This window comes from Microtus ochrogaster, unplaced genomic scaffold (assembly GCF_000317375.1).
Source record: "Microtus ochrogaster isolate Prairie Vole_2 unplaced genomic scaffold, MicOch1.0 UNK1, whole genome shotgun sequence".
NCBI classification, from domain to species: domain Eukaryota; kingdom Metazoa; phylum Chordata; class Mammalia; order Rodentia; family Cricetidae; genus Microtus; species Microtus ochrogaster.
In genome coordinates, this window is record NW_004949099.1 from 40,653,675 (window position 1) to 40,668,972 (window position 15,298).

Sequence of the window (15,298 nt, forward strand, 5' to 3'; positions counted from 1 at the left end):
CATCAACGACTGATTATCTTCCTCCTCCTTCTCCATACACTCATTGGGTTATTGACATACAGTAAGCTGCATGACTTTGAAGTCTGTAGCCTGATAAATTTTGACATAGATTTGTGTGCATATACACACATACGTACATACATACATGTGTATGGTGTGTGTATGCATGAATGCAGCCAGTCTTCCCTTTGTGGAGGCTCTACATCCAGCTAGCCATGGGTGTGCACTGAGCAGGTGTAAGCTGTTTTCTCTAGACTATATAGCGTAAGAACTGTGTGCACAGCGCTTACACTGTAAGCAGACATTATACACTTTCTCTAGATGGCATGTGGTAGGAGACAGGTGCAGTGATGCATGTCTGTGACCCCAGTGCATGGAAGATGGAGGCATGAGGATCACAAATAGGAGGTCAGCTTGGGTTACACCGTGAGGGCCTGTTTCTAAATAAACAAATAAAATATACGGCAGGCTATGCATAAGTTCTGTGTAAATACAATCCATTTTGTATAAGGAGCTGGAACACTTGCAGATTTTTGAGCAGAGTGAGGAATCTGAAGCAATCCGTCAGGGATACTGAGAGGCCGGTATGGATCAATGAATGAGTTAGTAGATCTGTGAATCTACTGTGGCTTCACATGCCACTCAGGAAATGACGACAGGGATCATATCCATCCGTATCCCAGCTCGCCTCGTTCTCATCCCTCCTCACTCTGTATCGCCTTTCTGCCATGGTTGTTTCCATTTTCCATAAATGTCACCAAATGCAGGAGTAAACTTGGACAACTGTAAACGAACTTATGTAAACAGGACCACGTGGCACATATCAGTCCTTGGCTTCTTGTGTTTGTGTGATCAGTTTGAAATGTATCCATTTTGTTACTCACTCCCTGTTTGTGCAGGGTAGCTACTGTTGTGTTCACATACACACTACAGTTTGTGTGTCCATTCATCTCCTTCTGTGTTGTGTGGCTATTTTATTTTATTTTATTTTGGTTTTTCGAGACAGGGTTTCTCTGCGGCTCTGGAGCCTGTCCTGGGACTAGCTCTGTAGACCAGGCTGGTCTCGAACTCACAGAGATCCGCCTGCCTCTGCCTCCCGAGTGCTGGGATTAAAGGCGCGCGCCACCATCGCCCGGCTTGTGTGGCTATTTTAAATTTGGAGCATAGAGGGTGCCCTCTAGCCCGTCTCCTCTCAGTCTCCATGTATCCCTTCCCTTCTCTCATTTGACAGACTGGATGATCCATCAACCATCCCTGCAAACCACACTGGTCCTGAGCCCGGTAATTAAGAGCTGGTTGCTAAGAGATGCCAGCACGCGCCAATGACCAGATCTGGACACAGTTTCTCTCCCTTCCTGCTCTTCTTCTGTCTTGTTCCACCCTAGTCACACCCTTCTTTTCCCCATCTCTGCTGCTCAGGTTCTGAAAATCCACAAGGAAATCTACAGGTCTGATGGCCACCCCCGAGGGGAGGGCAGACTCCAGCTCCCAGATGTCAGGCCTTGGGTGGCAGGAATGTGGAGCTTGCCTGGAGCAGATGGACCGCCCAGAGAGGTTGGAGGTGGAGGAGCAGATGCCAGTCCAGAGTGTCATGCGGAGGAAGGCACAGGAATTCTTCCAGACATGTGATGCCGAGGGCAAGGGCTTCATCGCCAGGACGGACATGCAGGTGAGAGGGGTCTCCACCTCGAGCTTCACATGAGATCCCTGCCAGAGTTCTTTCCAGAAAAGGTCTTAGCTCTGGAACCGCTGCCAGTGTGTACTGTGCGGGGAAACCTGGTCTCTGTTCAGTCAACGGCCCTTACCTGCTGTTGGGCTGTTTTCCTTCCCTGACTCCACCCCGAGGCTATTGGACCTGGTGGTAGTCACATGATGCATTTACTATACCACAGGAGTCCCAGGATGTGGCTCAGCTGGTAGAGTACTTGTCTAGCTGTCATTGATGAAGCCCAAGTTTAATCTCTAGCACCACAAAAACCTACATAGAGGGGTGTGGTGGCACACTCCTGTACACCCAGCTATTTAGGAGGTGGAGGCAGAACTGTTGGTTCAAAGCCAGTGGGTGACTCTGTGAGATCTTTTCTCAAAAATAAAATTAAAAATGCATGGGATGAAGTTAAATATTAGAGCACTTACCTAGTACCTCAAAGGCCGTGGGTTCAAGGCCCAGTACTGAAAATAAAAAGGTCATTTTTGAAATGATCTTTAAGTTTTATATAATTCCTTTTGTGTCACCATGACTTCCTTTTTTCCCCTGCTCTAGCCACTTAAAAATGTAAAAGCCATTCTTACTTCACTGACCATACAAAACTAGGCAATTGCAGGTTTAGCACCAGGAGTATCGTGCATAGGATGTTTCTACCTTGTTCTCTGTCCCCTTGTCCCTTCAACAGCTCCTGAGAATGAAATGGCCCACTGCAGGCCCGTATGGTACCAACCATCCTACTCTACTAAAGTCAATCACATCGCAGTTTGTCATGGGGCAGAGGCTGATACAGCCTCAGCTCTCCCGATGGTGCTCAGAATAGCTGAGCTATGCATGCCACAGGCAGGAAACAGCTCTGCTCAGACTGCTGGGGCTACCCAACGGAAGAGGGTGCAGTGTGTGAACTTCTGGCCTTAAAGATGGCTCTCCTCCAGCTTCCTCTCCAATGTGAGTGTCACTTGAACAGAGGTAAAACTGTGTAGCCACATGCTTGAGGAAGGTGGCTGAGCCTGAGTCTGAAGGCCCCTCCTTGGTTCACACCATCTGCAAATTTAATATGGCACCTGTGCGTTCACGGGCGCACATAGAGGTTCAAAGGGTGAAAGGCCACCCGAGGGTCTGCTAACCTTGGATGTCCTTCCTGATCCTTTCCAGCTAAAGTATAATGGAAGCTATCAATTTTCTGCCAGGCCCAGGAACCAGAAGCTCACTAGGTAGGGAGGAAATCGAATCCCAAAGAAAGTGTTGGGATCCAGCTGTGATGGGAGTTGGGGAAGTTTCAGCCTACCTCCAGGGGGAATGTCTTTCATTTCCAAAGGAGCCAGTAAGCTTCCTACTTACAAATCCAACACTCTCCCACCCTGACTTCGTCCCTGTGGTTCCTCCACAGCTGGTTTATGGACTGCCGATGCCTGCTGTGCTGTTGAGTTTCTAGAGTCCTTGCATACACTTTCCCTCTCCTTCCTTTCTTCAAAAACCCCATTCATATTTAATTCAGTTCTTCGAAATGGCTTTCCCATTAGCCTCTCTTCCCACTTGGTAATGTGTACCAAACGCCACCGTTAATGCACAGACCCGCCAAATGATGCTTTATGGCTCAGCAGCTAAAAGACTGTGAGCCAAGCACCCCCTCCAGGTGTGTCATGGGCTGTCACACCTGCCGACTCCAAATGTCCACATGTGCGTCCACTTTCCCTCCTCCAAAGCCCTGTGCATGCCGGCTAAGGCTGTCAGTCACTGGCACAGGAGGCGTTTGTGCAGCTGGCCCTTGGGTTCCTGAGGAGGAGGGCCAGCTGAGAGGTAACGAAGTCCCTTGGGACTCCTCACTTGGAGATGGGTTGTTAGGTAGAGGAGGACGCTTGCTTTGGCCTGGGGCCATTTCACACCAGACAGACAGACGCCAGAGGGAAGTGTCAACAGCTCAGCTGCCTCATTCCCGGGGCTGTCAGTGGATACAGGCTCTGAACCTCCAAGGCCCTCCCCACTGACCTACCTCCACCAGCTGGATCCGCAGCCTCCTAGAATACCATCGGCTGAGGGACTAAGCATTTAATCCCACGAACTTGTGGGGGACATTTCACATTCAAATTAGAGTGGGACACCATGTGTGTGTGTGTGGGGGGGGGGTCGCTTGAAGTTAGGAGGGGACTTATGCAGCATCCTCAGAGCCAAAGAACCAAATAAGTCCACAACTACTTAGAAGAGTAGCGCTGGGGTCCTGGGGCAGAAGGCCTTCATCAAGGAAGACCCACATAATGTGTGAGGTAGCGTGACTCAGGAAAGGGGGTACCTGTAAGGAATTTTCCTAATGCGAGCTCTCTGCCCACGCAAAAATCGCGTTCAAGCCAAATCACAACAAGCCATGTTAAAAAAAATATCCAGGTTTAATGAGATTCCTGCGCTCTCAGGTGGCCCGGAGGGGAAACCCGGAAGCTACTAACTCAACCACAGGGGTGGGGGGCAGCCACAAGAAAATTTTCCTGGGAAGTAGTTTAAACACACTGAGGGAGTGGTCAATGAGGGAGTGGTCAAGATTTTGGCAGGCTCGCCTTGACCCTTCTCTGGGGAGGGGTCAAAGCTTGGTGGGCACAGAGATTGGGGCCTCCAAAGATGGAGGCCAGAGACCGGGGCTACAGTACCCAGAGGAAAGACCAGGATGCACACAGTGGCTCCATGGGCCTCTCCCTCTCCCTGTCCTTTCCACTTGTTTATTTATTTATTTATTTATTTATTTATTTATTTATTTATGTGCTGAGGATCAAACCTAGGGCCTTGTGCAGGCCTACATCCTCAGCCAGTTTCTTACTTTTGATTTTGAAACACAGTCTCGCCAAGTTATCCAGGCTGTCCTTGAACTTGGCATCCTTCTGTCTCAACCTCCAGAGTAGCTAGGATTACAGGCCTGTGCCGCTAGCCCCCCTCCCCTTCTCCCCCGCTTGGATCGAGTGGTTTCCAGATGCCGGGTGTTGTGTCTCTGGCTTCCCATCTGTGGTCTCACTTTCCTTCAGCACACCACATCCTCTAGGAATCTACCTAGAGCTACCTATCCAGTCCTGTACAGCATTGGTCCTCTGCAGTGCTCCGAGTGCCGGCTTCGAAGGCAGACCTGGATTTGACTTCTTGACTGTATGACCCTAGGGCTAGCAATTCACCTTTAAACTTCATCTTTAAAATGGGAATACTGATATCTACCCCAAAGGGGTATCATGAGAATTAAATGTAAATAGATGCATAGGTTTCTTTATAAATCATATAGAAAATTGTCTGATGTGTTGGTTGGCACCCAACAGAGGGTCTCTTCATTAATATGGAAGGGAGGACAATGTTTGAGACTTTTGCAGGCTTGAGCCATGCTCTGGGCCCCCATGACCATCAGCATGCTGACTAGTGTGGTCTGGATTGCTTTCAGAGGCTACATCAGGAGCTACCCCTAAGTCTGGAAGAGCTGGAGCACGTCTTTGATGCCCTGGATGCTGACGGCAATGGCTTTCTAACCCCAGAGGAGTTCACCACTGGATTCAGTAAGTTCTGCTGGCTGATGGGCACCCAGGGCTGGCAGCCTCCCTGAGCTGTGTAACATATATTTCCCCTCCCTCCACCTCTTTGAGACTCCGCCTCTGGAGCTTTTCAGCTCTTTCTTTGGGGGTGTAGAGCCAGAGGTTGAGGGGAGTAGATTATGGGGTTCTTTGTACATGCCCACCTTGGCTGTTCATACCATGGCAACCTCTGTGCCTATCGACGGTCATTGCCATGGTCCCCACATGGGAGCTCAGGCAGGTATGGCATCAGCAGGAAGCGGTGTCAGATTTTCTCCCCCATCTTTCCTGCCTTGATAGACAAAATAAGCAGCAAACGAGTGTGACAACAGGATAGCTCGGCCTGAGTCCAGCTGAGAGGTGGTGGCTCTCAGAAGTTTCTAGGTTTGAATAGCCCAGTCATTCTCAAGGTCACCAGCGGGAAAGAGAACTAAGGTCTGGGAGCATGATAAAGAATTCAGACCCTGCGTCCAGAGTTTCTCCATCTCTCTGCCTCCTGCAAAGGGCCATGTAATTTCCCTAAACAAATCAGGTGCTTTTCCTGATCTCCAGGAGCTCTTCGTTGACTTGAGAGGATGGGACACACTGCTGTCATGCCAGCCATCGTGACTATAGAGAGAGCTGCCTGTATGTGTGTGGTGGTGCTGATGGTGGGGATGGCAAGGCAGACCTCTGGGGAGTGATGGGGAACGACCTTACTGCTTAATGTGGCTACAGGAAAAGACATGCTTTTCTTCTTTGGTGGTAGTACTTGGGATTGAACCCAGGACCTTGGTTATGCTAGGCAAATGTTCTACCCCTGAGCTACATCCTTCAGAGACACATGCTCTCCATCTGACTTTTAGAGATCCGCGGAGGAGCCAGCCTACTTCCCAGGCCTGTCTCCAGGCTCTGGCATCTCTGTCAGAATGCAAATGGAAGATCAGAGGGAACCATCTCTAGATGCGGTGCCCCATGGATCTTTGCTATTGAGGGACCCCCTTCTGCTCTCCAGGGCAATCCTTGCATGGATTTCGGGAAAAGAGGAAGTCAAGTCCTCCCTGAGCTGAGGATATCAGATTCAAGTCCTTGCTCTCTGCTCTCCCAGGTCACTTCTTCTTCAGTCAAAATACTCAAAGTGAGGAGGAAGCTGACAAGCAGATGGAGAAGGTGTATCAATCTAGAGGTGAGGATGTGGAAGGCATGGACCACGATGAGGAAGCACAGTTCCAGATGCTGATGGATAGACTTGGAGCCCAGAAGGTTTTGGAAGAGTAAGTCTATGCTGGGCCCTGTCCATTCCTGCTTACCTCTCTCCCACGCTCTCCACTGTCCTCACTTCCTGCTGTCTACTGCCATCACTGCAGGCCTTGGGTCTGCTCCCCTTGCAAAGGGTGCCCTGCACCATAGATGGCGCAGGTGTGTGTTCATGCAGGATGGGGATGCTTTAATGCCCTCAGGAAGAGAAGGGCCCAGGGGGGAAAGCGATCCAGCAAGGTCAGCGGAGAAGTGTCCTGCTCGTAATAGACCAGTCTAATGTCAGAGGTGAGGAAGGCTGGCAAAGGTGTGTTCCAGGCAGGAAGGATCCAGGAAGAGGCCCAGGAGAGAGTGTGACTGGTGGAGGAGAGGATGAGTAGGAAGGTGGGCTGTGAACAACCCAGGATGATGCTCAGGATACAGAAGGCGGGGACCTAGGCAGACATTTGGGGAGCTCATCAGTCAGACTCCCAACTCAGCTTCACATCGGACAAAAGGCCAGAGCCCAGGTACCACTGCCAGGGACTTCATAAGATCCTCCTTATGAAGGAGAGAGAGGGCACTGCCAAGAGCCGGACACCTTCCTGAAGGACTTTTGAGACAGTGCTCACTAGATGTCACACTGAGGACCACGTCAAATGCCTGCGTAGAACTAAGATAAGATGATACATCTGAAAGACTGTTTCTAGATTGGCCTCTAATGGCCAACAGAGAAGACAGTGGCAGTCCCCATTCCCACTGCCATGGGTTCATCGGTAGCCCGAGGGGCCTGTTCAGGATGGCAATAACCACAAACAAAGAGCACAGCAGCTTGGCATGGCTTCAGAGCTGTCTGTTGCTCAATAGAGAGCCTGTGAGTTGTTCTAGTAGAAGCAGAGGGGCGGACTGGTGGGCCTCCTTGGACCACTCTAACTACACCGCCTGGTTGTCTCACAAGAGGTAGCACCCAGAAGTGGGCATCCAGACACACAGCTGTTCTTGGAGGTCTGGGGGAATGATTTTGCCCATTAGTGAGCTATGACTTTTTATCACAAGTTGAGAGTTTTAGCCTCTGTTCGTTTCTTTCTTTTTTCTGTGGCCTGATGGTAATAGCATAAAGGAAGGAAGATTCAATTTTCCTGACAACTTCAGAGGAGGTCAGTTCAGCATGGCAGGGAAGGCACAGATGGAGGACTGATGGATAGATAGGTGGATGGGTGACCGAATGGTCTCAATGAATAGGCAGACGTTTGAATGGGCTAGAAGTAAGAAAGGATGGAAATGAAGGACAAAGTGGAGGAAGAAGAGGAGGAAGGGGGTGACAGGTGATGACCATTCCCTAACAGGAAGTGGATTCAGAAATCAGTAATTGTTTCTGTTGGATACAGAGGGTCATATCTGTGCCCTGAGAACACTACTGTCATGGCCAGACCCAGCATCACTTCTGAGCAAGGCTTCTGAATACAGTGTTTGCAATGGCCTGAAGGATTTTCTCCTTTATCTTGGGAGTGTCTGGCCCTGTTCTCTGATCATATTGGCTTTAGGATTCAATGAGGGAAGAGTCAGATTTGTGCTGCGTGTACTGCAATCACAGCTGTAGGTACTAGGTGCAGAGAGGGAGAGGGAGACCCGCACCTGCAGCTCTGCACATCCGCTGCTTGGTGACAAGGTTGCCATGGCCTGTCTCTCTGTTGCTCTTCTAGGTGAGTACTCACTGCAGATGCCTGATTGCGGGTGATTCTCGTGACCTGTGACTCCGCACCTCTTCCCTGCACACCGCAGAGTCTGACTTCCCATTTGTCTGTCTGTGTCTCCGCCTCCTTCAGACTGGCTCTTCCCCATCCTTTCCCCTGCCAGTCTCTCCCAGTGCCACCAGACCCCAGTGGGATGCTGTGTATTCGCCTCCTTCCGTAACTGGGATAATTACATTCTACCACCCATAAGACAGCACGCCCGCCTCTCAGCAGGGAGGACATCCTTCCCAGGGGCAACGGCCCCCTCTCCGGCTCTCTGTGTTGACTCTACCCAGCTACCTCCAGGGTCCTCTCACTCTCCCGATGCTGGCCAGGACATTGCCGTGCATGCTCAGTGTGGTCAGTCCATCATGACCCTCACAGAGGAAGGAAGTGTCGCAGTGAGAGAGCAGCACAGGAGGAGTCAGGCTGCTGGGCATGAGCCTGGATCTATCATTGCACCCATTGCACCATGGTCCGAGCATGCCCCTTCTGTCCCCCGGGTCATAGTGAGGCTGGAGGGAGGCGGTGTGCAGCGAACACTGTGCCATCAACTCTCGCTGTTGCTATTTCTAAGGCGATGTGGGTGTGTTTCTAGCTGTTCATTCCCCTGTCGGGAGTCCCCATACTTCCCAGAGACCCTCCCTTACACACTCCCTGTTGCCGTGTCTCCTTCCCTCACAGTGAAAGTGACGTCAGGCAACTGTGGCTGCAGCTGAAGAAGGATGAACCTCACCTGCTGGCCAACTTCGAAGACCTACTCACCACGATCTTCGCTCAGCTCCAGGAAGCCCACGAGCAGAAGAATGAACTGGAGTATACCCTCAGAAAGTAGGTGCCTATCTCGGCCCAGGTGGGGTGTGCCCTTCTTCCTTTGGGCTCGTTATAGAGTGTTTATTTGTCACCGTCTCTCAAGGAGGGTCAAAGTGCTATTGCCAGAATGCTCTATCTGCTTTCCAGTCCCAGCTCGCCCTTAGTAAGCACCTTCTGTTTGTTGGAAGCCTTTCTAAATATTTTATGTGCATTATCCCATTTGCTAGGGACTATCCACTGTTATTATTTTTGCTGAAGCATGCATGAGCAGCCCACATGTGGCGATTCTGTTGAACTTGTCCATATTGGGTATTATGGTCTGAGTTTGATGACTGACCAGGTCTTTCTTACCTGTAAGACAGACGTGGTAACAGTCTCCATCTCACAGAGCTGGATGTGCCAATGAGATCACACTTGTATTTGAACACTGTGAATGTCAAAGGAGTAATAACTGTTGTTCGCTGTATCTCGGTCAGTTTGGGAATTCGTCTGGCTGAAAGAGAGAGGTTGAGCTTTGGCATAATCCTAGGTGATGCCAATGTGGCATCACTAGGCCATACATTGACGTGATGTCCGCTAGCGTTGTGTGTATGCCTGAGAGGAAGGGGCTGGCAGATAGGACATCTGAAGCAATTCTTGCAGGGCTTGGCAGCTAGCTGGCTCTTGTCCTCTTTGAACCTCTGTTTGCACATCTGGAAAGTCCCTGCAGGGGGCATGGATTAGTTTCCTTCCTGACCCCAGCAGCACTGGGGACTTGGTTGAGTGGAGCCATAGTGAAGACAGGAGGCCCCTGTCATACAGGGAGGTGGTCATTTTGTTATCTAAGGAGAGCAATTGTTTCCTGAATTGAGGGCAGCTGGCCTGCCTGGCCCCTGCTCTCACAGAGAGGCCTTCTCTGCTGCTCCCACTCCTGAGAGGCAACCCCTGCCGTGCTACAGAGCCTCTTAGAGTGGCCGCAGGAAGTACTCAGGCCCTAATTTAATAATCGCTTTTAACATTCTTGAGATGAAAGTCAAGGGCACTCTTGGCCATGTGTTCAAATCCATCTCATCCCCTTTATAGCCATCCTCTGTCTAATAGTCCTGCTGGCTGAGGCTGATCGTGGCCAGTTCCCAGGCTTGGAGGGTGATGGCAGGAGGGGCTCTGTGCTGTCTGCCAGTTTCACCCTGGGGGACTCTCTGGCTTCAGGACCAGAGAGTCTCAGGTAGTAGGGAGTAGAAGACCCATGCGGGACAGAGGAAGAGCTGGAGTTCTTGCCCAGGTGATGTGGGAGTGTCATATATCAATCTGTTGATTTCATTGGTTAAGCAATAAAGAAACTGCTTGGCCCTCATAGGTTAAAACATAGGTGGGTGGAGTAAACAGAACAGAATGCTGGGAGGAAGAGGAAGTGAGCTCAGACTCGACAGCTCTCCTCTCGGGGTCAGACGCCTGAGAGAGACACAATGCTCCCCTCTCCTGGGCAGATGCCATCGATGAAGCTCTGATCCAGGATGGACATAGGCTAGAATCTTCCCTGTAAGCGCACCTTGGGGTGCTACACACCTGATTGGAAATGGGCTAGTCCAGGTGCGAGAGTTAGCCTAGAAGAGGCTAGATAGAAATGGGCCAAGCAGTGTTTAAACGAATACAGTTTGTGTGTAATTACTTCTGGCATAAGCTAGCCAGGCGGCTGGGGTGCTGGGGACGCAGCCCCGCCGCTCCTATTACTACACCCAGGTCTGGACACTTACAAGCTGTGTGACTAGGAGTTACTTGCTTTACCTCTCCGTGCATGGGCTATTTTGTTGACAACATGTGTGAATGGGTTGAGAGTTTTTCAGACCTTTTGTGGTTATGACCAGCCAGAAAGAAGAAATGCAATTTTCTTTGCAGTCTTTACTTTATTTTGTATGTACGACTGAAAGCCAAGTTTTGTAAGATAGCTCCTGCTTGTGTTTCATGAGACAGTGAGATTTTCTATTAGAGACTTATAAAAGTCTCGTTTATTTTATTAAAAAAAATTGCTCACATCTTGGCAGTGGGCCAGATGGTTTGTAAAGCACCTGTGATTCGTAACCTTGGCAGCTCAGGAAAGAAACAAGAAACTGGAAATAGGGGATGAGACTTAAATGATCTCTGAAAGAGACACAAGGTGAGGCTTCAAGCTCCGAGCCTGTTAGGGGAGGATGTGTCCTGGCTTCAGAGAATGAAGTAGGCTCAGAGAAGGAAAGCGCTTCCTAAGGCAAGATGGAACCAGAGCCTCCTGGGAACCCTGAGTTCTGCTGAGCTGCCAGAGTTCAGCTCTGCCCGACTCCAGCTCGGGACAGGTGTGACATTTCAATTCCATCTGAAATGATCGCCTGTCACAGAGGCTGGGAGGGACAGAAGCAAGTCATGGCTGCTGTGTCCCGTCCCCCCTCAGTCCCAATGCCGGATCGACTGACACTTATGTTACCAGTGGGCAGCATTTAATTATCACATCTTCTATGCCAGGCTCTGAGTTAGTCACCACCCCTGAGGAGCGAATGGTCACTCTGACTAGGCAGATTTGGAAAAAGCCTGCCCAGTGTTGACCAGGGAACCCCAACTGGAGCTTGGAGCAGTATGGGCAGAGGTGCAGAACGTTCCTGCTTCTCTTCGCAGGGCTCACAGCTTGCTTCTTCCTCCTATGGGGCCCAGAGAAAATGGGGCTGACTCCTGGGCCTGGTCTCCCTCTGGTTGAGTGAGGCATGCGTTCCCTGTGTTCAGCTCTGTCCTCAGCTCCACAGGCCGGACTGGAAACCTTGGGGTGCAGCTTTGCTACAATGGATGGAGAGTGTCTTTTCTTCCTCACATCCAGTTTGTAGGAGGGAGAGGATGCTGCCCCCGGAAGAGGGGATGCTCAGGAAAGCATTGATATCAGAGACCAACCACAGAGTGTTGTCAGAAAGAATCAGGGCCTGCCTACCCTTGTTGCCATGGATATGGTTGAAATAGGAGGAGACCTATCTGGAAGCAACCATCTCCTATCCTGTTTGCATGTCCATTGGGAAGGAACACCAGCCCCAGGAGGCTGGGCGAAATGCAAGAGCCTGGGTGAGAGCCCACAGCCTCTGTCCAGTGTTCAGTAAGAACTGCTCCCTCCAGGCCTTGCTTTCCCCTGAGGATGTAAGCGTGCCACGATACCTCGGCTGCCGTCTTTCTCATTCCCAGAAACTGGGGAAACTGCATTCTAGCATAAGGGGTGCACTAGTTACCTGGTGAGAAGCAGGTGGTGTGGGGAGGGAAGACTGATCTGGACTCGTGGCTGGAGGACATAGTCGGTCATTGGGACAAAATGGCTGAGAATGGCTTTATAAGTGTCCAGTGGCTGATTCTCATCTCAGGAGACCAGGAAACACACAGACACATGGAGGGAGAGAGGGGCACTCACGTGTGAGGGGCAAGGAGGAAGAGAAAGAGCCAACTCTGTAGCAAGTAAGGCTGCACCCGTAAGGCTCACCTTCTAGCATCTACTTCTACCAAGGTCTCGCCTCCTAAAGGGCCTACAATGCTGCCAAGGGACCAAGGTTTCATGAGCCGGTGGGGACATTTCACATCCACACCATAGCAAGAGCTATAGGTTGTTAAACGTGTGGAAGAATTTCTGGCTGCCAGAATAAGGAAGTTCTTGGCCATGGAAAGGGTTCTCAGCACTCCCCCTTTTCTGGAAACCAAAAGAAGCTAGCAGCCTCTAAAGGGGATGAACAGTGAAGCTGTATGGAGCTTCATGGACCCAGAGGGATCTTCTGAGTCCCAAGGATGTCAGGATTCTACCTCGGGGAGTCTAGGTCACTTGACTGTGGGAAAGAGTTTAAGTCTATGTTTTTTTTTATTTTTATTTTTAATCAGGCTGAGACTATATAGTATTTTGCCTGGAAAGGGCCAAAAGCTTCCTGAATCAGAGGCCAGTAAGGCTGATCTGCCAATCTAACTCAGGCTTATCCCCATAATTCCATGGCCTGGTTCCCTAGTTCACTTTGTCCATCTAAAGCCCTAAGTGGCCCCCTCAAACTTCAGGAAGGGACTTACACAGTAGGACAAGCCCGCCACCGGAGCAGCCAGCACCCATCCCGGCATCACTGTTTTCCCTGGTGCGGAGCTCTAGAAGCAGGGGAGGGAAGCCATCATGCTCCTGGCCTTGACTCCTAAGAGAATGACAACATGTTTTGTACATGGCAGGTGGCCCTTCCATGCCACCGGTGCACACTGCCTCCTGGAAGGCCTTGGTGGTGGCTCCCACATATTCATGTGTGTTGGAATCAGCAGAGGACATGCCACAGAGCCCTAAAGCCGTCTCCCAGGGGGACTAAACACGTAGGTCTCAGCAATGGGCCTGGGAATAGGCGTGGCCATGCATCCAGGTGGCCGTGGAACAGGTAGGATTCAGACCACACACTGAGACAAGTTACTCCAGTTCGTTCTTCCAGAAGGCGTCCACAAACCAAAATCCAACAAAAAACCCCCCAAAACAAAAACTCCCCAAAACAAAAAACACAATCAGATAAAGATCGGTCTGAATCCATGCGGCTCCAGATAGCCTCGTCATTTCTTGCCCCTCAGAGACTGCTAGTTTTTTTTTTTTTTAATTTCCAGCCCACAAATGCTATGATCTAAGTTTGGTCATGTGCATTGGCTGAGGTAGAGGATGCTTGGTGATGCCTGGCTTAATCAAATGAGGGAGTTTTACAGGTATAACGCGATCTGAGGGCGCCACACATTGTTGACGCTGCCCGGGGAGCAAGTTGAAAGGTGATGAGCCATTGTGTTCTGTGCACATCACAGTCATAATCTGCAGACCTGACCCATGAAAAGTGGTTTGCTTCTGGGGGTGAAGCCATGCTGTGGCGGTGGTTTACACAGGTGGTAGAATCAATTAGGAAGAGGCCATCTATGTTGAAATCCATTGTCAATCTCATCCCTTGGCAGTTCTCTCTATACCTTTACCTTTCCTTCCACCCGTCTGTACTCTAATGCACAGAGACCAACCTCAAAGAACAGTGAAAACCTTAGCTAGGTTTTTTGTTTGCTGTTCAGAGCCTGCAGTTACCTGGCAAAGACGGTAGGGGGCAGTGGTGAGTCTTGAGACTCAAAGCTGGCTGCAGCAGAACCTGCTTTTTTCCATCCTCTGGAGTTCTCCAGATGACGGTTCCCACCCTGTGGTGGTTGGTGCATTGCAGGGTGTATGGGGAAGGGCCTCAAGGCTCTCCCACCTTTTGTCCTTCAAGTGCCCAGCAATGTAATTGATCCCCACACCTCCCCCTTTCCTTCACTTTTCCTGGCTCAGATTCCAGGGGGATCTGGAAATCTTGACAATCTTAGTTGCAAATGTACATTGTCAGTTTCACACAGGAGTCTGTTTGGTGGAAGCATCACTGGGCGGTGGACTGTGGGGGAATCGTGCCCCTTCCGTACCCTCCCAGAAGTCAAAGCCTGCGTCTTCTTTTCACTCAGCCCCTTACCTGAGCACCTGCTCATTCCCCTGATCTGAGTAATTTTCTTCACATACAAACAAAAACAGTTTGGGTTGGAAATACATGAGCTCCCTTAAGAAAATGTTTTAAATTATTTTTATTTTTAGTTAGATAGAGAAAAGTGCAGCTGTGTGCCACAGTCTGTGTGTGTGTGTGCGCGCGCGTGTGTGTACGTGCATGTGTGTGTGCATGTGTGTAAGTCAGAAGACAACTTCCAGGAACTGTTTTTCTGTTTCCACTGTGGGTTCACAGGATTGAACCCAGGTCACCAGGCTTGTGAGTTAGTGTTGTTACCTGCTGAGCCATCTTGCTGGCTGTCTGCACTTCTCATACATTATCCCATCTGCAATGGTGAGGGGCTCACTGTCTGAGACTGCCTGGAGCTTAAGTTCATGATGATGTGTGACCAAAATATAGAGTATCACCACATCTTCTCTCCAAGGTCATGGCCACGCCTTCCCTTAGAAAGGGAGGAGTGCTTTAGTCTCTGGATGGTGTTAGTACATCCTTGCCTAGAAGAAACTCGACTGGCTTCAAAGACCTCTCCAAATCCCCAGCACCTTGAAGAAAAGACTGAAGAGAAAGGGAGCAGGAATGCAGGATTTGGACCTGGTTTTGCAGCATCTGTGGCAGGGAGCTGGACCTGCACACTGCTAGGTGGAGCCCCACGCTGCTGGCTGGAGCCCCACACTGCTGGCTGGAGCCCCCACGCTGCTAACTGGAGCCCCACATTGCTGACTGGAGCCCCACACTGCTAGCTGGAACCCTACACTGCTGGTTGGGCCTGCACACTGCTAGCTGGAGCGTCACACTGCTGGCTGG

At 50.5% G+C, this 15,298-nt stretch overlaps 1 protein-coding gene across 1 annotated transcript in view; it reads left to right on the forward strand.

Annotated features, from left to right (window-relative positions):
• The first annotated feature begins 1,439 nt into the window (after nucleotides 1-1,439).
• Nucleotides 1,440-15,298, forward strand: part of Cracr2a (calcium release activated channel regulator 2A) — a 70,521-nt gene continuing 56,662 nt past the window's right edge. Inside the window, exons 1-4 of the mRNA XM_005365345.2 lie at nucleotides 1,440-1,669; nucleotides 5,115-5,226; nucleotides 6,329-6,494; nucleotides 8,874-9,020. Of these exons, the coding sequence (XP_005365402.1) occupies nucleotides 1,454-1,669; nucleotides 5,115-5,226; nucleotides 6,329-6,494; nucleotides 8,874-9,020 (641 nt within the window). The 5' untranslated portion in view covers nucleotides 1,440-1,453. The remainder of the gene's footprint in view (nucleotides 1,670-5,114; nucleotides 5,227-6,328; nucleotides 6,495-8,873; nucleotides 9,021-15,298) is intronic.